The 22,921-nt window shown below is 40.1% G+C and overlaps 1 protein-coding gene across 7 annotated transcripts in view; it reads left to right on the forward strand.

The window, feature by feature from the left end:
- ctnnd1 (catenin (cadherin-associated protein), delta 1) overlaps positions 1-22,921 on the forward strand; it is a 39,736-nt gene that overhangs the window by 15,809 nt on the left and 1,006 nt on the right. For 2 of the 7 annotated variants that reach the window (XM_067441192.1, XM_067441193.1), the window contains exons 2-20: positions 3,993-4,144; positions 6,287-6,358; positions 7,502-7,627; positions 7,735-8,018; positions 8,258-8,533; positions 8,628-8,883; positions 9,056-9,278; positions 10,801-10,993; positions 12,242-12,359; positions 14,406-14,559; positions 14,970-14,987; positions 15,913-15,978; positions 16,056-16,183; positions 16,842-16,992; positions 17,632-17,827; positions 17,932-18,122; positions 18,232-18,279; positions 19,703-19,785; positions 20,076-20,130. In XM_067441192.1, the coding sequence (XP_067297293.1) occupies positions 3,998-4,144; positions 6,287-6,358; positions 7,502-7,627; positions 7,735-8,018; positions 8,258-8,533; positions 8,628-8,883; positions 9,056-9,278; positions 10,801-10,993; positions 12,242-12,359; positions 14,406-14,559; positions 14,970-14,987; positions 15,913-15,978; positions 16,056-16,183; positions 16,842-16,992; positions 17,632-17,827; positions 17,932-18,122; positions 18,232-18,279; positions 19,703-19,785; positions 20,076-20,130 (2,785 nt within the window). In that variant the 5' untranslated portion in view covers positions 3,993-3,997. Of the gene's footprint in view, positions 1-3,992; positions 4,145-6,286; positions 6,359-7,501; positions 7,628-7,734; positions 8,019-8,257; positions 8,534-8,627; positions 8,884-9,055; positions 9,279-10,800; positions 10,994-12,241; positions 12,360-14,405; positions 14,560-14,969; positions 14,988-15,912; positions 15,979-16,055; positions 16,184-16,841; positions 16,993-17,631; positions 17,828-17,931; positions 18,123-18,231; positions 18,280-19,702; positions 19,786-20,075; positions 20,175-22,921 lie in introns of those variants that run through there. The other 5 variants (XM_067441197.1, XM_067441198.1, XM_067441195.1 and 2 more) reach the window with 4 other exon arrangements.

A 22,921-nucleotide genomic window follows, 5' to 3' on the forward strand; every position in this document is an offset into this window, starting at 1 on the left:
ATACACTACGCTACTGATATCACGATCATTTCCAGTGAGAGTTTCTTACAAGAAAGCTATGTTTAGTAACAAATAATAAAATGTCCTCTGAGCTTTCAGAGTTTTACAGCTGTTTTACAAAGCTTACTGTAGCCCTAAGGAATGAATAGTCTTATTTTTAAAGCATGTTAAGGGTGATGAGATGCAATGATAAGATGCTACTTGCAAATAACTAGTTGATTGCAGATATTTGGCATTTTTTAAATGTCGGCATCAGGCAAAATGTTTTTCAGTTTGTCCGATGAGTCTGAAGCAGGACTGTTATTTTGAAGGTGTGCCAGACTTTTTTTTCGACAGCACCCAGTGCATCCCATTATCCGACGTCATTAGTTTACGGCCTCTGTTTAAATGTTCTAAGAATTTGTTAGATAGAAATGTTAAAAAAAGAAAGTAAATTGCATATGAAAATATCATAGCATCTTGCTTTTATATTGTTAGCAATAGAATGGCAAATGCTATAATACTTTCTAATTACCATCAGCATTTAGCAAAAACAGAAATCTTTGAATATCTAATAAACATTTATTTTCACAAACCTTGCAGACAAAGTTAAATCCAGCTGTGAGATATTTCTGAAGTGTGTATTTGTAGCCTGCGTGAACTTGTGTACTCTGCGTAACATTGCGGTCTGAGAGTGCGAATTGAATGTGGACAGGAGTTCAGTTGTTACTGGAGATGCAAAATCAACAAACTTTAAAGGGTAACTAAACATTAAAGCAACTTTTTTTTTTTTTTTTAGTTAATGATCTGCAAGAGTGGAGCTTTATAGTGATGTTCATTCGAGTAAATGCTTTGACATTTGGGTATCAAATGTTTTAATTCTACAATATATGGTGTAAAACGTCGGAGTGCTGCCCTCTTAAGGTTGAACGGTGGCTACTGCAGTTGATTTTTTTTCTATTGGACATTGTAGGTCATCGTGACGCATGTTGGTTCTTCCAGCGGCGCTCTATCCATTCCCTTGGCACAAGCTCACCACACCCTAAGAAATGTTTTCCGCATTGATCACATGAGAGAGGCTCACTCCAGTATGAACGCTCATGTTGCATAAAGTAACACCCTATTAGCAGCAAATCTAATCTGCCGTGAGTGTAGTCTAGCAACTATCAATACACTGAGCTGGAAAAACCAAACTCTGGTCAGGCCAATCACATCGTGTATAGAGTTGGTGGGTGGCCTTAACATAATGATGGCAGAGTTGGGGAGGGTAAGCATGCTTCTTGTAAACAAAGAAGCTGGCGAACGACGGTCTTTCGAATCGGCTTCGTCCGCGACTCTGGAAGACTTGGCGTTAAGCTTTTCTTTGAGAAAAGAACAAAGAACGGCACTGAAGTCATTCTTAAGAAGGGAAGATGTGTTTAGAGTTTTTCTGACTGTATATGGCAAAAGTTTAATCTCTCAACTAGCTCCACTTCATGTTACTCTTGTTGGTTTGTTTACATTTAAAATTGAACATTGGTCTGGGGAGTCTGCTCTGTATTTACTACTGCACAAAAGGTATGATAAACGAGCATTATTCGAATGACTGTATGGATAGTCCTTCAACCAATCCGACCACAAGATGTGTGATCAACGGGAAACGACTCATCATTTCTCTATCCGTCATCGTGTTAAACCCGCCAATAGCGTGCCGGGTGGATAAGCCAGTCTGTGATTGGTTTCCGCAAAAGTGTAACGGAAGCACTAGAAATGAATGTACAGGTTTCCAGACTGAGTTGCAGGGTGAAATCAAATCGCTGGTAGATCAGGCTGGGTTTAACCAGTCTACTGGTTGGTTGTAGCGCTATCCAATTGCATGAAAAGGAAAAAGACAACCGTCTATCCTGCCCCTCGGCTTGAGCCCTGTCAATGGCCAGTTCCTGGACTGAACATCTTGATGTGGGTCTGGCTTGTCAGGCTAATATTTCTGCCCCCTCGTCATGTGTACAGATACTTTTCAGCAGATGCACTTTCAATCCCTGACAAGCAAGTGGTTGCCGTGGTAACAAACAACAATACTGTGACATGCTAGCGTATTTTGGCCCTATCCCAAATGGCACCCTAAACCCTCACGGTCTTCAACATACTGCTGCTCTGACTGCTGGGAAGAAGTCCGCTGCATAACCCACACCAGTGCGAGCTCGGCAGTAGGGTGCATCGAGGGCGCATTAGAGAGCACACTTCTGAGACCTAAAATGACCAATGGGACACCATGCGGTCTCTTGGACTTAACGGACATGCGCACGCAGTGGCCATTGGAAGTCCACAAGAACGAAAGTGCGCATGAAGGCACATGCCATTTGGGACAGGGCAATAGTCTAACTTTATTTGAGGAAATCTGTTTATAATAAGCTATTAGTTTTGAACTTATTGGTCCTGTGCTGCCTATTGATTCAGTTAATTTGATTAAAAGTATCAGATTTTTTTGAAGTGGCATTCAGTATAGGATTCGATCCCATTCTCTCTTGCGCTGCTGCTTCGCTAACATGGTCTGCATTGGGCGTTAAGACAGCTGTCAATCAATCCGTCACTGCGGGTCTCCGGTGCACGCCCCCCGCTCAGCCCTGCCCTCGGTCTGTCGCCGATTTCCAGCATTTTTCCAATATTGCCAGTGGAGGGAGTTAGGCTCTGACCTGGGGTTTAGTTACCCTTTAAATCCTTGATTTCAAACTATGCTGGGTTATATCCAGTTGTTTACTCGTCATATTTGTGTAATTTTCTCTGTGTGCTGTATGTAAAAGTTACTTTTGTTTGTTTACATGGGTCAAAAACAATGTATTGATTATAGCAATATTAAAATTAATTGAACGCTGATATATTAAAGGCTAAATGGGACATTTATTACAGTTGGTTTATGTGAGTATTGTTTTAACTTCACTTAAATGAAATGTTAGTCTATATCCTTCAGTTATACTGTAATGTTGAATGGCTATAATTAAATTAATTAATGGCTAAAAAAAGTAATTGAGACATGAGTAGCAGTGTTGGTATCGGTTATAATGGCCTTCATTCATAGTACTTAGTAAAAAGTGCCATTCAATTAATATTTAAAGTATACTGTCCTTATGTTGTTTCTACATTATTTTGAGGATTAAATGTGAAAGTGTACATAAGAAAATAAGAATTAATTTTTTTGTTAATAAACTTAAATTAAAAAATAATTGATAGCACTAATCTCAGCTGTCAAATATCTTGAAGCATCTAGGGGCTTCATGGTACTTTAATTGTTATGATTCGGTGTCCTAGTATATCGGAAATGATGTACCATTATATTACCATTTAATTTATGTTGACTTTTTTTTTTTATTGTATACTTGTATAAATACATGATCCTATCACTGACTGTGCCACAGTATGGTTGCTGTGCTAGTTAGAGTTGTCAGCTTTTCTTAAGCATAAAAACTAGAGAGTGAAATGGCCTCCAGAAAGGCCAGCACAGTAGAAAGGACAGTTTATGGCTTTTTAAAAAAAATGTTTTTAGCTGCAGTACATTTTTTTGAAGCCACTTTTGATTTGAATAGACCTTGGCTTATTCTGTGTTGTGTCTGCACTTGTCTACTTGCCTCTACACGATCTCTCTTCTCACACAGCATAGCATCTGAATCACTCTCCTATTTGGAAGCTTGAAACCGGTCTGGTTTCCTCTGTGTTTTGTCACTCCACGACGGCAGCGTGATCACACCTGCGTCTGAAGCACTTTGTTAGCACCTGTCTTGCTCGCGCTCTTTTTCACAGTTCTTACTTTCTGCCTGTCATGTTTTCTCTATCTCTCACTTTTCTTTTCTGTTTCTCCCTGTTACCGTTTCTTGATTTAGCTTGCCGCATGGGTCACACGGTGCACACCTTCTTAAGCTATGTGTTTGTGTCTGTTTGACTGCGTGGAGCGCATGTATCTTTGTTTTCAGGGCACCGGAGTGCACGAGGCGCTTGGGTCTCATGATGCGAGTGTGTAACCCCTGTCCTCTTTCTCTCAGTGTGTATGGAGCAGTGTGAGAATGCAGCATCTCTCCTGGCCTCCGTGCGAGAGCAGGAGATGCAGTTTGAGCGTCTGACTCGAGCTCTGGAGGAGGAGAGGAGGAGCGTGGGGCCCTCCGGTACCCTACCCCGCCCCCTCCCCACCCTGCAGGTAACGCCCTCCCAGCCAATCACGCAGCAGCAGGATTCCCCGCATCATCACCCTGCAATATCTCACCCATGCCGCAGCACTCTGCACCTCAAGGAGCATGGCGATTAACCCATCCTTCACCGTTGTTCAGTGTCATCAGAACCCACCATTTGCATTCTTTCCCCTTGTCATCATTCACGTCATGTCGTGTGGCATCACCGAACGCTCTGAAGCCACACTTAGCAAAGCAACGTTTCCATTGCATGTTTATCATGTCACCAAATTGTCTCTCACCACGTCTTTTTTTGTTTTTTGAATGTCAACCCCTGTTGGCGCTCACAAACGCATGTCTGTACATTGTACATGTATCATTAACCTGTCTGTTTGACTAAGCGGAATGAATGTTCTTCAACGAAGAGGAATTTCTCTCCCGTTGACTCGCTGTCCTTGTGGTGAATGTCTCACTTATCACAGAAACTTTCTCAACACCCAAACCCCCTTCCGCTGATGTCTGTGAGCGGGGAGATAACAAACCGGTTTAGTAAGATGAGTCTCCCTTGTGTACAGGATTTCAGAAAGCTCTATCGGTGGAAGTTGCTCAATGTGAACACATCAAGTATCGACTTAAATCTCAGCTTTCTCAATTTACTTCACTGTGTAGACCAGGGGACTTTGTGGATTGGTTGCATGATCTGTTTAGACACGCCTTTAAGGGTGTCGACTGCTTGCGCAAGCAAGTTGAAACTCTGAAAGCTAGTTAGTTGTATACACAACTTTTTATTTCTGGCTCTCAAATACATCCGACTAACACATCTCACAAAACTGGAAGGAATGCTTAACCTAAAAATTAACTTTTTTTATTCATGCACTTTATTAAAAATTTTACATTTTAATTTTACCTTTTCAAGTTTTGATTCAGTCATGTCAGTTTTAGTATGTTCAACTTATTTTGGTTATTTGTAAACATTGTTTTTAAATATACGTTTTATCTAATGTATAATGTTTTGTATAACATTTGCACCACAAAAAGCAGTAACAACACTGGTTCCTACTACTCGGCAGAATGTTCAGGTTGCACTTTATTAAATAATAAATAGGGCCTTAAATGTCAAACTCATAAAGCTGCAGTCCAATCATTCTGGCTGCCACATTCAATTCCTGTTAACACCAAATTTAAGTGAATTGAAAAGCTTTCCTTATGTCATAGCTCTGTCATTTGCATTTGTGTACATTTTAAATGTGAAGCATGAGAACCAGTGCTGTTTGACATCATCGATGCTTCACATTTGAATTCAACATGCTTCACACAAATGCAAATTACATTGAGAACTATGATTGAAGAATTTACGTTTTAATCTGTTCACAAAGCTACTGTGTGCTTTTAAAGGCTTGAAGAAACCGTGAGTAAATAATACAGTATAGTATAATACTATATTTTTGGGAGAACTGTTCCTTTAGAAGAGAAACTCATCCTGTTTTTTCTTTAGCACAATTTCTAATACACACTCGCACGATAAGAAGCTGGTCAGCAGTGTTTGGAATGCCACCATCATGTATATCTCCTCTCTGTTGACATAGTTGTGTAGATATTAACATGCTGAGCAGGCTCAGTTCCTACCTGCTGACAGGTTCCCACAAGCCCGACTGTCAGCTAGGATTACCATCTACTTTCACGGCTCCCTCTGTGGACCAGGAATAGGACAGCAGCCCGCTTCCCCTGGTTTGCGCATAGAAAATGTGTGCTTTAAGTGTGAATGGTGCTGCATGCCATTGTTTGTGTAAAAGCATGAGTAATATTATCCGGTAGCGGTCAACCCCCTTCTCATTCCTGGCATTCGTTCATCCATCCATTCATCATTAATTTCTGTAACACTGTCATGTTTCTCTTGTGCAATGGTCTCATTAACTTTTTTAGTTCATGAAACGTTTTTTTTGTGTCTCTTCAGTGTTGTTTATCCTTTGCATCCTTTGCACGGAGAGTCATAAGATCATGTCTGTCAAATGCTGCAGTAGTATTTACTAGAAGTCCTGCCATAATCTGTGGTCATTCTGAATGTTTAGAATGTTCACCACCGCGATCACTGGCCACTTTGACGCCTTCCTCCTCTGTTTTGCATGCATGTTTTTGTGTCTGTCATAATTTCTCTCTCTCTGTTTCTCTAGAACGGCCGTGTCACTGGTGATGCTGAGTTAGAAAGGCTCAAATTAAACGAGGGATACATAAACGGGACTCAGGTTAGTAAAAAATACCAATTTTGCAAGATTATTATTATTATTGCTGTCAAGCAATTACTTTTTAAAAATATAATTAATTACACAATGGGTCGCTATTAGAGAAGGTGGTCTGATTTCGGTTGCGCATAAGTCCGATATTGCTACTTTAATTTTTGATGCCAAGTACCAGTACCTGTATGTTCATTGCATTTGTAGTTTAAGTTTAACATTTAAATATAATAATTTCAATAAATATTATATTTAAATGTAAATATTCTTTTTGGTTTCTCTACCCAAATGAAAAAATATACAAGTTGGATTTATTCGTTAAACAAATAGGTGTTTCCTTCAGTTATTTTCATGCTTAATTATGCCTGTTGAAATGTATTGTATGAGCTTTTGTTTCTGTTCACTGTTTTTTTTTTTTTTTTTTTTTTTTTATTGCTGTCGTATTTCATACAGCACACATTTTAAGATCACGCCAGTGCAGTGGCACAGTAATCGCATGACGTTTTCCTGTAATATAGGGAACCACTTTATACATAAATCGCATGTTTGTTTTTACTTGGGCTACATGAACGATTTAGTTTTAATCCAACGGATGCATGTGTACGGCGTAAGCAATCAGCAATGAAGCGCATGTAGAATTTCTCTCTCTCTCCCCTTAATGTCAAGTAATGTTAGTAATGGGTGCTTTGTGTCACTTTCTTTTAAATTGACACATCCAAACAAACGGCAACCTTGTGACGTCTGTGAGAAAGAGATGTGTGCTCGACACGCTCACACGTCTGCTGCTGCTCACTTAGTCCACTTAGCGTGCTTCACTTATCTCGTGCACAGCAGCTACACAGGCAAAAATAATTAATATTCTTTTAATTGGATACATTTACTACATGGACATCTTAAATCTCTATCACCATATCTCTGTTTGTTGTATGTGCTGCTTTGTCTGGATGCGAATGCTTACTGTTGAATCCTAGGTGTTCTGTATAAAAGATGCTCTTGGGCATATTTTTACACTTAATTCTTTTGCCGTTCTAACTTGCTATTGTCGTCATTGATGTACACCTGTGATTGCCAGATGGTGTGTTTGTGTGAGTGGACATGCTTCCTATTCTTAGCTTATGCTCACTATTGTTCTTTGTTTGTGTGCCTGTGCTACAGTACAGGATGTTGGACCCTGGTCATATTGTTGAGTCGGTCACAGTCGAGGAGGACCCCCATGAAGCTATGCCAATTATTTCACTAGAAACTAACGATGATGGCACCACACGTCGCACTGAGACCACAGTAAGTTTGCTGTAGCCATACAATAGAATTTAACCGGTGACATTTTGTCAAGTATGGCCTCACGTCTTCTTTCAAGTTGGAAAGATAATCGCACTTTCTCTTATCAGGTAAAGAAGGTCACAAAGACGACCACCACACGAACAGTCATTCCCTCAGTCTCTGACACACTTTCACTAGATGGCACTGGTTCAGTCACTGGGATACCTGGTTATAATACCCCAATGGACCGTGTATACAGGCCGCCGGGTGGCCCCATGGACTACCCCACCGCTACTGTCCCCCGTAACTACCACTATGGACCTCCAGGTGGCTATGATGATTACCGCAGCGGCCCTCCATCTGAAGCCTACGCCAGCCTCAGCCGAGGGACACGTATGGATGACCGCTACAGGTCTGTACCTTTCAAATCAGCATATTATGATTTCTGAAGGATCATAGCCTTCACAGAAATAAACAACATTTTGAAAGATATAAAAATAGTAATACTTATTACTGTTTTTACTATATTTGATCAAATCAGTGCACCCTTGCTGAGCATAAGAGACCTCTTTCAAATACATTAAAATCTTAATTATTTCTGAGTCATGATCAGTAGTGTACATGTACAAATAAGCTCCTCTTTTTTTTTAGGCCTGTGGATGGCTACCGGACACTGGACTCCGCCTACCGCACACACAGCCGGCCACAATTGGACCCGTATGCGGCCCAGCCCCAGGTAGGACGTATGGGCAGTGCTATGGAGATCTCTGGCTTGCAGCGCTTTGTCCCAGAGCCCTATGGCCTAGAAGATGATCAGAGGAGCCTGGGATACGATGAACCTGATTACGGCATGGGGCCACCCATGCATTACAGCACAATGCCCCGGCTGGCACATGGACACCATCCCCCACCCCCACGCCGGACAGGGTTAGTGTGTGTTCGGTTACATAAGCAAATCGTTACAATTTATTAAGGTTGGAGAAAAAAAACATAATATGCTGCTGCTGCTTGTTTCGTGTAGGTCATATGAGGGCACACTGGATGGAGATATGAGTGGAGCTGGTGATATGTATTATTGGGGAGGAGGAGCTCCAATAGCTCAGGGAGAGAGAGGCAGCATGGCATCATTGGACAGCACTCTTCGTAAAGGCCCCGCACCCACATCATGGAGGCAACCTGAACTTCCTGAAGTCATTGCTATGCTCAACTACCGCCTGGACCCTGTCAAAAGCAATGCTGCAGCTTACTTGCAACATCTCACATTTAAGAACGATAAGGTTAGTGCACACTTGCGCAAGACGCTCGTCACATTATGCTGGGTAGCCCAGCCCACATAGCGATTTCAGCACTTAGTGCTGGAATTCGACTTGGTGAGGATGGCTAAGTCACTCGAAGTACGTTGTGTAACTCAAGTTCCATACACTCAGTCTCCTCTGCCAATCTTTGCAGGTGAAGTCCGATGTAAGACGAATGAAGGGGATTCCTGCCCTCGTGTCCATGCTGGATAACCCAAAGAAGGAGGTCCATTACGCAGCATGCGGAGCTCTCAAGAACATCTCATACGGACGAGATCCAGATAACAAGATAGCCATCAAGAACTGCGATGGAATTCCCGCACTGGTGCGGCTACTGAGGAAGACTAGAGATCAGGATCTTACGGACACTATAACAGGTACACACTTTTTATATATAACAGGTCATTTTTACACTCTTAAATGTGCACTGTGTAGGATGATTTTTGCAGTAACTGTCAAAAAACCACTAGGCCAGTGTTATATATTTTTAGTTGACTTCTTAAATTGTGAGAGAATTGCTATTGTAACCAAGAAGCAGGGACGTCTAAGGAAGTCGCCTGTCAGTTGCGTCATATCTGCGTTACCCTCGGTTGTATTTGGCAGAAGCGATTAACTCTTAGCAGTGTGCAACAATTGTCGCAGCAGCCGCTGAGCGAACGCACAGTGATGTCATAACATAATTTTAAACGCACTTAAATGTATCTAATATTATAAACAGCTGCTTTACCTCATACTCATGACCAGAAAGCAGAAATGGCGCCGCCGACTTTCCCGTCATAATCAAAGTCCCGCTGCTCGCTAGCAGTGTATTTGCATAGCAATCGCTCCAGCAGCTTTGCTCAGCTCCCTCAACACTTCGTCCTGCACTGCTTCGTACTTCAGTACCATTAATAATCACATCCATTAAAATGATTTCTGCCTGAGTCCTGTCCTGCTTCTTTTCCACCGGCTGTGAGGTGAAAACCACATGTCCCAAGATTCTGCGCTCAAGCTTGCCGTCATCAAACCACGCCTGTTTTGAATATAATCCCCCTAGCGGACAGAAATGTTACATAGTGCACCTTTAAAATCACAATTCACTGTCTTTTCTTCTGTATTGTGACATACAACTTAGTGAAATGGATTATTGAAAAATAAATTGATTGGGCAATTCTGGCATGCATCACCAGAGGAAAAAGTCTGTCGTTTCAAAAACCTTTTGATTTTAAATTACAAGCTCAAAATTTAAAATGAAAACGCATGCATTGATTGATCAATATGACATTAGTAAATTTATAAAATGAAGTGAATTTCTATTGTAATTTTGTTGGATGCATTAAATAGATACAAGTGACAGTAAAGACCGTGATATGTCACTGTTAATCATAAAATGGCCCTGATATGTCACTAGACATTAAGAAATCATGTTAATTCCAAATACTTATATCACTGACAACAGTAATCCCGCCAGGATATTGTCATTTAAAAGTTGTCTGCCCTCAACTGATGTTGACATGTTGTGTTTTGGCCTGAATCTCCGCCCTCCACCTATCCACCAATCACGAAGTCAGTAGTTTCGGCATCCGGGTTGCCAGATCTGCTCTCTTAACCACAGCTACAAACGTTCCTGCTGGATCCTGCAGCCAATCTGGCAACCTTGAGGCAGGGGAGAGGGGATCGTGATTGCACTACCAGTTTTGGGCACAATTTTACATAAACTTCCTTTAATTTTGACTAATTTTAGTCAAATAAATTCTACCTTGATGAGCACGAGACTTCTTCCAAAAGCATAAGTCATGTCCTTTTGAAATGTACATTTTAATGGCGACATTAACAACAGTTTCAGACAAGATGTCTTGTCGTCAGACAAGATGGATTTGTCGTTTACATCTGATAGTAACTGATGGCTTGTCCTGTTAGGCACTCTGTGGAACCTGTCGTCTCATGACTCTGTAAAGATGGAGATCGTGGACCACGCACTGCACGCCTTGTCTGATGAGGTGATGGTTCCGCACTCGGGCTGGGAGAGGGGGAACGAAGGGGGAGAGGAGAGCTGCAAACCCAGGCACCTGGAGTGGGAGACTGCGCTCACCAACACCACCGGCTGCTTAAGGTAAATAACGTGCAATGTGAGGACCGTTGCCTTGCACATACAATTTTGGTCAGTGTTACCTGTTTATGTTTCGGGATAGCGGCCATCTGTCAGGAACCGACAGTGGGCTTATTGTGGGTTTCTTTGTACTTGTTGTTATATTACTTATCATTGTGTGCAAGAATCAAGGCTTTGCCTGTGTTTTTGTGTATTTTGTACATCTGTTCTGAAATATGTTTGTCTGACCAAATTTCAGTTAGGCATTTCACTTTGCCTTCGCTCTAGGTTATCCGCAATTCATTTTGAGAGGCAATGGCAAAGCAAACTCTTGCTGCTTTTCATGCACCGTGCACAATTACTCATCATGCATTGATATAGTGTGGTTCATTGGTCTGCTGGGTCAGACTGATTTCTCACCACAAGTGAACAGCTCCAGTGTTTTTCAAGTGGGCATAGACCACATTTGTCTAGGTGATCTCGGGGAGTTTAAAAAAAAAGTATAATAATTCGGTTGAGAAGTGCGATTTGGCGTGTTCATGTATGCTTAAACAAACTGAGCTAAAGGAGAAATCACACTAGTTTCTGAAACAAACGCTACAAACCAGCCAGGTGTGAAAATGCCTTTAATAAGCCTGGGAATCAAACGCATGACTTTGGTGATGCAGTTAAGCCACTGGAACACAGAGAGATAGGCGGAGAAAAGGATTAGGATGTGTTGGGAAAGGACAGTTTCATGATTCAGATTAATGAAAGACGTTAAAGGGAGGAGGGGTGTGCCTCAGTGCTGCTAAAGAATTCCTGTCAAGAAAGCTTGTGTGTGTGAGGAAGCTGCATTTTTATGGGGAAGAAAGAGGGGAAGTGCAAAGGAAATGCTCTTGAATTGTTTGTGAGAGCAAGAACCTCTGAGGCTGTGAAAGAACCAGGACAAAGTTTGGACAAAAGAGAGAAATGTGATCTTTGAATCCACTTATTTCCCTTGAGTGCTTCTCTTTGAAAGTATCCCTCACGTCTCTCACTCGCCTATTAGGCTTTTAGAAAGTGCTCCGTTCAGTCGGAGGAGTGGTTTTACACCAGGATTACTTTTAAGTAGAGCTAACAGTGCTTTTTTAACCCTCTCATTCATTGTTCAACTTTTCTGATGCTCTCTGTATACTCTTGGTTAATATGTTTTAGGTGATGACCTGAAGCAAAAAGTTTCTGTGCATGCCAAACGTTGCTAAACATTAAACAGGCAGTGTCCTAATTAGTTGCATGACGTTTCGCTCTCAGGAATGTGAGCTCGGAGCGGAGCGAGGCCAGGAGGAAGCTGAGGGAGTGCTCTGGACTGGTCGACTCTCTCATGTACATTGTCCAGTCACAGATCAACTGTAAAGATGTGGACAACAAGGTAACCCTTGAACTTTTGGCTCAGTAGGTTTTGAAAACTGCACTTTCATACTTGCAGCGTTTTTTAATGACACGGAAGCGTGATTACGGGAAGAGCAAAAAGGGAAGAAAGCATTGCTGGTCATTTATTATTACATACAGAATATTTTTAACCTGTCCCCTTTTTAGCTGTTAGAAAATTTGCACAGTAAACCTCTAAATGTTAACCAGCCTATTTAAACAGGACAAGTAAAATCAGTCCATACTAGTCAATTTTGAACATAAACTGATTAACAAATTTGGCACATTATATACTACCTTTCAAATGTTTTGGAGAGAGTGAGAATTGGGGAAAATTTTATAATTTTATTCATCAAGAAAGAATTGGGATGTTTTATTTTAAGGGGTCATATGAAGCTATTTTAAAAATGAGTGGGTGTAATAAAATGGGTTAACAAGCTTTTTATGTAAGGAGGTGAACTTTTTCACATACTGTATATTATCGCAGCTTCTCCACTCCCAGTCTGTCAGAAATGTGCTGATTTTTACAAAGCCCCTCCCTTCAAAAAGCTTGGAGTGCTCTGATTGGCCAAATGACCTTGTGCGTTGATTTGGCTACCTCAAGCGTGTCGGACATGTAATACCCCTTACTATAATCGTGAGCTTCAGCTTCCAAAGCTCCTAAAGCATTCTAAAGCCCACAGTTTCAGTAATGTCATCAGTTTTATCATATCAGTTCGAACCCGAGTCTGCATTCTGAAAATTTTGCAAGCACGACTTAAGCAGAAAGTTTGACAGTGGTAAGTAGTCTTTGTATATAGCCAGCATGGTATTCTCCCAGGTTCAGAAAACTGTCCCCTGTAAAATGCACTGTACACAAGCAAACTTTTATACCGCTCCGGCTTAGCGTTGTAAATAAATCGTAACCTCTGATTAATCTCGCCTGCAAAAGCGTTTTCGCATATATGCACACAGCAGCTCCACGCCATGTCGACAACACTTCAGTTCACTGAAAGCTCGCCGCCTTTCTTTACATATGCCTTTGGGCGACCATTATGTGATGTACACGTTTTCGCAATAAATATCTGGACTTGGATCGAGGTGTTGGGCAGGTCTGGATCGGTGTTTTCTGTCTCATACAGAGATCTATTCTATGGGCTTTGTAAATTTGCAGATCGTATACATACACCATATGACACCTTTAAATATTTGTTACACAAGATTTCCATTTTATATAAATGTTGCTCTTTTTAATCTATTGATCAAAGACCCTGAAAATATTAAGCAGTTTCAACATAGATTAATAACAGCAGCAAATCGGCATATTAGAATGATTTCTGAAGGATCATGTGACACTGAAGACTGGAGTAATGATGCTGAGAATTCAGCTTTACCATCAGACATAAATAGAATTTTACATTAAAGTACATTTTTGTACAAGTTATTTTAATTTACAATAATGTTTCACTGTATTTTTGATCAAATAAATGTGACTAAGAGATTTTTTTTAAATAAATGTCTTAGAAAATCAGTAAAATGGCATTTGAACTTGAACAGTATTTTGTACATTTCAGATATTTTCATATATCCTTAAAATATTATTGGGGGGAAAAAGTCTAATCAGAATATTACATTATTTGCTTGTATAGCCAGTATTGGGGCCACAGACGGGGCTTAGATTAAGCCAGGATTAGGTTTTAGTTCAATTTGGACATTTGCGTAGTTTATGTAAACGTGCGTTAGAAAGAATAAAACATTACTGGTGTGCATCTTGAGACAAAACCATGGCATTGACATATTTTAAGATATGCCACTGCAAGCTGCTTTCAGTTAAAACCGCTCAAACATGCATTTTATTCTTGGACTTTTGTCTGTGAAACCAGGGTTAAGTGGATTGTTGAGTGGAATACAAATCTGCAAATTATTACTTACTATATAGTTAGTAGGATCAGCCTTGGTTCTTTGATTTTCAACAATTTTCTAAAACTATTTGTTATTGCTATTTGTCCTGCTTCAGTCTCTTACAAATGTTCTGTTATTTAATGGTGTTTATTATGTCTGTGTGCAGCTGATTGAGAACAGTGTGTGTCTGCTGAGGAATCTGTCCTATCAAGTGCATCGGGAGATACCAGGCTGCGAGCGCTATCAGGAGCTGACTCCTGTCAATCATGGCCCCGCCTCTTCCCAAAAGGGCGGCTGCTTCAGCTCCCGAAAGGGCAAAGGTGTGCGCCTGATTCATTTAAAGAAAAACGTGGGCACTAGATGTGGGCCGTAACCAATTAAAATAAGTTAACTTGCTATCTTCGCATTCCAGTATATAATCTCTGTGTCATGTAAACAAAGCCAAGAGGCCGTGCCTTTTCCTAGTCTTTAAATCACAGTACACGCTTTGAAGTCTGTTAAGCCTGTGAGTTTGATTATGTCAGATCAAGTTTGTTTGCACATGAAGGAGATGAAGCGTGCATGAATTTTTTGCACAAGTGTGCGCCTTGTTTGTGGGTTTGTTGCTAAATAATTGTATGGTGGCTGGGGCACTATTGCAATATTTTTTGTATGCCAAGTCCTTTCCTCTCATTTTCTTCTTTATCTGTCTCTTCTGCTCATTCCGTACATCCTTTTTATCCTGTAACAGACGAGTGGTTTTCCAAAGGTAAGCTTTTCTCTCTCTTATTTTCTTTCTTTCTTTTATTTCTCAAGTAAAGGCTTTGCTTTGCTATTATGGGAATCACTTACAGTTCACCTCATCATAACCTATTATTAACCCTGTTATAGGTCAAAGTTCAAAAAATGGATCTGAAATGGGGGCGAAAATGATGTATTTCTTATCCCGTTTCACATTTGTTTTATGAGCTGCACTACTTTTAGAAAAGTAAGAAGGCCTATTAAGGGGACCAGTCACACAAACAAGGTTTTCATTGATCGGAAGAAAGAAGATGTGGAATCAGTAACAAATATCAGATTATGACACTGGACACTATCGCTCTGTTTTAAAACCAAGGGAAGTGTCCTATGCCGCTACCTTCTAAGGTATCCAAACCATTTATGGGACAGTATTTACCCCAAATATACAAAAAAGAAACCAAACTGGGAATAGAAGGAAAAGATCTTAATTGTGTGACTGGACCTTGAAAATTCTTACAGCATTTAAGACATTTCATTTGTAACCACCAGAGGGTGCCAGAGCACAGCATTTCCAATAAATCCACTCTTTATACACCACCTTTTAATGTTTAATCAAGTAAGCGTATTAAAAGACAATTGTCTGATTCTTTTAAACTTTCACTTTGTCACTTTGGCATATACTACTGTGAAAACTGAGCCGTCTGCATCATGTCTTTAGTCATTAAGTCATCACACAACATGGGGTTTTCCCTCAGGGAATAAATGTAACCTTTGTCAGAACTTTATCTAAAGAGAACTGTCTTCGTCTAAAGAAAATCCCCTTTAAATCTTTGAAGAGCTTTTCTTCAGACTTTTGCTTCTAAATTGTCATAAATGACATCACTGTCATTAAATGGCAGTTAAGATTTCTGTGTCATTTCATCTCCATTTCACTTGCTGTCTGCTTTGTTCAGGAAAAAAAGAGGATGATGGAACTTCAGATATGATTGACATTCCAAAGAGAAGCACACCAGCCAAAGGTACAATGACAGTCTTGGCTCTGAATTGTTGGTTATAAGACAATAGGTGCAATAATGTAACGACTGTCGTTTTGTAGGTTATGAATTGCTGTTCCAGCCAGAGGTGGTGCGCGTGTACACTTCTCTCCTAAAAGAGAGCAAGAACCCATCGGTTCTTGAAGCCGCCGCAGGGGCCGTGCAGAACCTTTGTGCGGGCCGTTGGACTGTGAGTACCCACAAAAATGCTGACATTTCAGAATGATACAGCTATGGCAGTCTGATGCATATTAAACACATTTAATGTTAAATGGGTCATACTTTTTATTATATAAACTTGATTACAACTTGACTTGAGCTTTCATTCCAAGAAAAACTAAGCGGTTATGGAAATTAAGCTTGTTCTGAATTGCTGTAACATATCATTTAATAAAACCACAAACTTAAATCCAATTAAATCAACAGTTTTGTATATAATATAAATTAATAAACGTATTGCATTTATGTCCTGGCCACATGACCACCTTGGTATATTTTAAATTGAAATGCATTGGACCTTCATAGTTCTGGCCAATTAATTGAGCACAACGCCTATTTTCAGTGATGAATTGATGAAACAATATCACCAAGATAATAGTAGTTGTGCATTTTTTACTCAAGAGACTAAAAGTCAAGAACATGTTAAAAAGCTTAATAAATTCATGATGTTTCCAAAGTTAATGAGTAATTGTGTTAAATAATTGTGATATCAGAATAATCAATTATGATTTTTGCCATAATCAAGCAGCCCTAGTCGACCAGCATTTATTGATTAATATTTGTTTGATTGGGTTCATTAGGAGGGGAAATTGGTTTCATAATCTGACCTCTGTTCTTATTTTTGTCAGTATGGCCGGTACATCAGAGGAACAATGAGACAGGAACACGGCCTGCCGATGATGACGGAGCTGTTGTCTCATGGGAACGACCGTGTGGTCCGAGCCATGTCTGGAGCTCTGAGGAACCTGGCCATTGATGGACGCAACCGTGAGCTGCTAGGTGTGTGAGCCAATAATACCTGTTTGTTTGTGTTAGCCTTTGTATTTGTGTTCGTTCAGTGTCATTACCATCAAATTGGCTGTGCTTGTACAGTCTCATGAATGAATTAGGGCTGTCACTAATGATTATTTTGGTAATCGGTCCATTATTTTGACGATTAATCGGGTAATCTGATTTTCTTTCTCATGGTAATAAAAATAGACCCAAGAAAAGATCTAAGCCTTAAATGACTTTAAAATACATGTATAACAATAAGGCAATAACGGTTGGTTCAAATAAAGTATCAAAAGCCAGTAATCATTGTTTTATAGAGCCACTTTTATAATACATAATGCACATAAGAATTATGCTATTATTATTTTAACATGTCTGCAGAGGGCGCCAATGGCCGGATGATTGTTGTTACGCACACAACATGAGCAAATCCTTGTTTAATATTGGCCAAACAATTAAAATTGATATTTAATTAAAATATCCTCTTAATGTTTAATATCTGGCTGCTGTTTTATGATGATGAATGCTGTAATGAAATGCATTATTTATTTATTTTAAATCGAGTACTTAGTTATCCGAGGAATCATGACAGCCCTAGAATGAATCCTTGTGTATTTTACTCAATCTCTTCCTCTCGCTGTGTAGGGAAGCATTCAGTGCCTAACTTGGTGGCCAATCTGCCAGGCAGTGGTCAGAGTCAGCCGGTGCGCGGGCTCTCGGAGGAGACGGTGGTGTCTGTTCTCAGCACTATGACGGAAGTGATCGGCTCCAGCGTGGATGCGGCCAAATCCCTGCGTAGCTCCCAGGGTATCGAGAGACTGGTGCTCATCAACAAAGACAGGTGTGTGTGTGTAGCCATTTCTGTGTTAATAATTGACTGGTCACATTGGGGGAACCTGGAAGAGGAATTTGTCGTTATATTGTTTCACGTTTCTGCCCATATAGCAACCGCTCAGATCGAGAGGTTCGTGGTGCTGGGCTGGTCCTGCAGATTGTGTGGGGCTTCAAAGAGCTCCGCCGCACACTGGAGAAAGACGGCTGGAAGAAAACCGACTTCATGGTCAACCTCAACCCTCCAAACAATGCCCGCAACAACGGGGGATATGAGGACAGCACCCTGCCGCTAATAGACAGGGGTAAGAACACTGCATTCCTGCTGAATGCTTTTAATGTGTTTATCGGTCAAATGGACATGCAGGATACAACTTTGTCTCTGATCTGACTTTGTTTGGGTCTCTTTATTAGGGGGCAAACAGGACAGAGACATGATTCCACTTAATGACATGGGACCAGGTAAAATGCACATACTTTATTCTCATACTTTATTTTGCATATACTCTGGCAAATGTGGCTAAAAGCCCATTTTAGACCCTGAGTTAAGTTTTCATGATTTTCATTTTGCTTTAATTTGCATTTCAACATGTAGTGTTACAAAAAGTTACTTTTGAACAATTAAATGCATGGTTGTTGAATAGAAGTGTCACTTTCTTGCAAAAAATTAAATGCAATTCATGATTGGGAGAAATTATTTACATATATACTGTTTCATGCATTGTGTGTGTGTGTGTGTGTGTATGGGAATATGTGTATATGTATTAGGGATGTCAGTAATTTAATCAGCGATTGCTTGATTGGCTAATACGTTTAATTAATGAAACTTATTGATCATTGATTAATCAACCGCGAAACATGGGAAGAAAAATGAAGCGAGCTCGCAGGAGTTCTGTTTAGGACCGTTTTACAGCTAGAATTACTGCTTCATCTTGACTTAAACCTGAATTTACACAATGTTGTGTTTATTTTGTAATGGCCTATCTCTATATCGGATTGATCTCGTATAGATGCATCTGGTTAAGAATTAATGCAGTAGTGAAGCGTGGGGGTGATCTGCTTAAACTTATAATAACTATAATTGGGACTGTAATGTTATATAACATTATAAAGAGAGTAATAATTTGATAAAACATTGTGAGTTATTTGGGTTTAGTTGGCCGTTTCATAGCGTTGCTCACGCATTCAAAATGGCACAACTTATTTCAAGTTCACTTGTGCATTTGTGTCATTTTGTGCAGATAAAATGTGTAATGTTTTTTTTTTTTATCCAGCATTGCAGGTCTAATAATAACTATGATTGGGACTGTCATATTACATAACATTAATGAGAAGAACACTATTGTAATAATAAATTGTTGTGAATTCATTGTCAGTTGGCGTTTTCAGCTCGTTGTTCTAGGAAGAAAGTGTCCATTCTGACCAGCACGCATATGAGGCAGCATTGGTGACACGTCGTATTATTCTTAGACTTTGATAATTAAATAAATAATTTAATTAAATGATCAATCACATCCGACTCATTTTACAATCCTACTAGCCCTTTATTTAGATTAAAAACCCTTCTCATTAATTTGGTGAGGAACATGACAGCACATCCGATGGATGTACACATTTGTACATCTGATCATGCTGTTGCTATAAGCCACCGCTGTTGACTCATATTGCAGTATTAAGGCTAACAATTGATTAACTGACTGTTTACTCTGATCAATCATGGGAATTTGTGTAAATTTACATCCCCAGTATGTATACATGTATGTGTATGAATGCATTTTGCACTGGAAAATGTTCATATTTGCTTCAATTTGAATGCAATCACTGTGCTGTGATTTCACATAGTGTGAGAGATCATTTACGAAATATCAATTTTGTCTGGCACCAGATGCTTACTCTACGATAGACCAGAGAGGACGGAGAAACACTTTAGATGACACTTTGGATCGCTCTGACAGAGACATGCCTCAGGTAACGCAAACCTTCAGAGGAAACGTCCACCCTTGTGAAGTTGCACACAACAGACAACTTGTGTTCTCACCCACTTCCTTTCCAAGCAATTCAGCACACCAGACACCATAAAACCCACACACTACTCGACCTGAAACTTGTTAATCTATGGTAATTTCACTAATAGTACTAAGAGGGGTATTCTCACCTCAACTAACTCTCTCACACTCCCTTCTCTTTCTATTATTACTCACCTCCTCTTCGATGCCTTTCTCTTATCCTTATTCAATCTCTTTCTCTTTGACTCTCAGGGAGGAATGTATGGGGAGAGACGGGGCTCTTTGCCTCTGTTGGACTCTTATGATGGTTAGGCCACTCCCCTCCCCCCACTCAGTGCATGAGCACGCATGGTATGTGTGTCCACCTTCTGCATGGGCTTCATGTGTACATTTAAGTGTATGTGCGCTGCTCAGTGTATTTGTGGTTCTAACCCTCATTAACAGTATTTTGTTATTCTGTACTTCAGTGGAAATGGGTTTACTAATTTCCGGTGTTGGGGGAGCTCTTTTGAAACTAGCTTTTCAACTCCAAGCTACTCCAAATGCATCGTACTTGAATTAGTCACGCTACAATAGGTTTGCTGCGATAGTCTGTGTTGCCGTTGTTCAGACAAAACACCGGTTGCATCACTTTCCCACCGCCCCCACCATTGTGATTTTTATAGTAATAAAATAATTTAGTTCCGTTAGAGAACAGTCACTACAATTAAAAACTGAACGCGTCTGCTCAATACAGCGTGAGCCGAACAAGAGTCGCAGCAGGAGTCAATATTTAATTCATCACGAGAGCGAAGAGCTGACAGACAAGATGATCGTGGAAGATTTTGTTTCAAAGCTAAATGTAAAAGCGCCCATTTAAGTGAGTTTGTCATTGTACCGTTTTGTTGTTGTGTTTTTCATTAATAATAGGCTAATGAACCCACCAGTCAAGTAACCTGCCCTCGAATTGGCGCCAATTCTCGATCTGAAGTAAAATGAGCACGGCCGCACGGGCATTCATTCACGACCGCACAGTGTGCACACATCTACGGCTGCCCTGTCATTCATTCGTAGCCTCACAGTCTGGTCGTTTTAAGTTCATGCCGATAGAAGCTTCATAGTAATTCATTAAAAACACTCGCTTTGCTCCATTATGAATGCCCGAGCGTTTTTTTTACTTTCAGGTTAAAATTAGTGATTTGAAAAGCTGCCAGTTTTATTGGTGTTGTAACGGATCAATGAACTGGTGGGAATTTTTACAGTTAGAGCTACTGTAAATCCTCTAATATAGGCCCGGGCCTTTGTTTTACTCAAGCGCATCGCGGTCCAGGCCTTTATTGGAAGGAGGCTAGAATTAGAGGCAGGCCTCAATTTCTATTTGAGCAAATCAAACTACCAGTAGAATGAATAAAAAATAGATTTTGTGTCGATTTCAACCTATAAAATACTTATTATTGAAAAATGCATACAGAACATTAACAACAAATACCGGTAATTCAGGCTAAATTCCAGTGTAGAAATATGGTAATATTTAGCAAACACAGGCTACCAGAAGTGCATTGTAAACACTTAACCATACATGGTGATAATTAGGTTATTGATTTATGACAAAAGTCAACAGACACCTTACCGCTCCAAAGTTTAACCATTAACCAGTCTCGTTTGGTTTGAAGTAAAAAAAAATCCTCCAATTCTGTTTAATTCTCGTTCTCCTCAGTTTCCTCCTCCTCTTCATCTCTCCTTGTAAACTCCTCATCACTCGCGCCAGCCTCTACAACAAGTTCATTATTGTACGGCTCCTCTTCGTCCTCCTTATGTTCCGCTGCACGTCTGTTCTTATCCTCGCGCAGGCAATTGAAAAGTCTTAACGTTACTTTGCGGCCTGATGGATGGGTTCTCTCCCACGTCAACGCATTTTTTTTTAAAGTCCTTTTTATAGAATTTTATAGAATTTTGCATCGCTGCTGTTTCTCTATCACACAACTGCAAATTACAGGCTAAGTGAATAGGTAAACACACTTCATGAAGTCACAGGCGCGAGCCGCGTCACATACATGAGACAGCCTATTGCCTTAACACAGCTGTCAATCAAACATGCAAAAAAAAAATTTGACTGTAAAAAACTTTTTATTTATTCCAGTATTTGAGATGTTATAATAATTTTGTAATTATGTTAAAATATTTATTAACTTTTATTTAACAAATATTATATTTGTATAATAAACGGAAGGGGCCTGTCATTATAGTGGGCGGCCTGTGCCCGTCAGGCCCGTCTGCTGGCTGCGCCCCTGAACGTTGGTTCTAATAATATCCCCGGCCGCTATTAGAGACCGGCTTTTATTTACCTTCGGTGACAGCGAGACCGGCCAATGATGGAGACCCGGCCGCTAATGGAATACTGGCCAATATTAGAGGATTTACGGTATATTTTAGAGTGAGTTTATCTCGCAATTCTAAGAAAAGTCACAAATGTGAGTTTACGTCTTGTGATTCTTTTTCTTTCTGAATTGCAAGATGTAATTGCAACAAAAGAGCCAATTAAACCCAAATGTGTTTTAATAGTGTCCTTATTATAATATTATGTAATACAATCCAATTGTAATCCTTATTAGTTGTGCAGTTTTAAATCAGATAAAGATAGGCCTATGCAAAATAAACACAACAACTTGTATTTGCACAAAACAAAAGGCTGGAAAAAGGAAAACCATCATGATGGATGTGCAACAGCTGTAAAATGGTCCCAAACATAACTCCGGCGCACTTGCTTAATTTTTCCTCGTGTCTGCTTTGTTTCGAGGTTGATCAGCACGCGCATGACCCTGATTAATTGACAATTACGTTGTATCGATTAAATGTGTCATTCTCAATTAATCGATCATCGATTTATTGTGCGTCGCTACTATCAGTTAGTTACTCCCCAACACCGATCTCTCCCCCTCATGTGTCCACTTTGGTCACATGACTGTTTCAGTGGTTTTATCTGTCATCACTTTGCCACAAAATGAGTGATGTGATTTGTGCAATAAGCACAAATTCTCATCGCAGCTCCACGATGACGCATTACTGAATCATTTTCCCTTGCTATTAGAGAACTTAATGTAAGCGAGTACCACGCTTGA

Source organism: Pseudorasbora parva, chromosome 4 (genome assembly GCF_024679245.1).
Source record: "Pseudorasbora parva isolate DD20220531a chromosome 4, ASM2467924v1, whole genome shotgun sequence".
Taxonomy (NCBI): domain Eukaryota; kingdom Metazoa; phylum Chordata; class Actinopteri; order Cypriniformes; family Gobionidae; genus Pseudorasbora; species Pseudorasbora parva.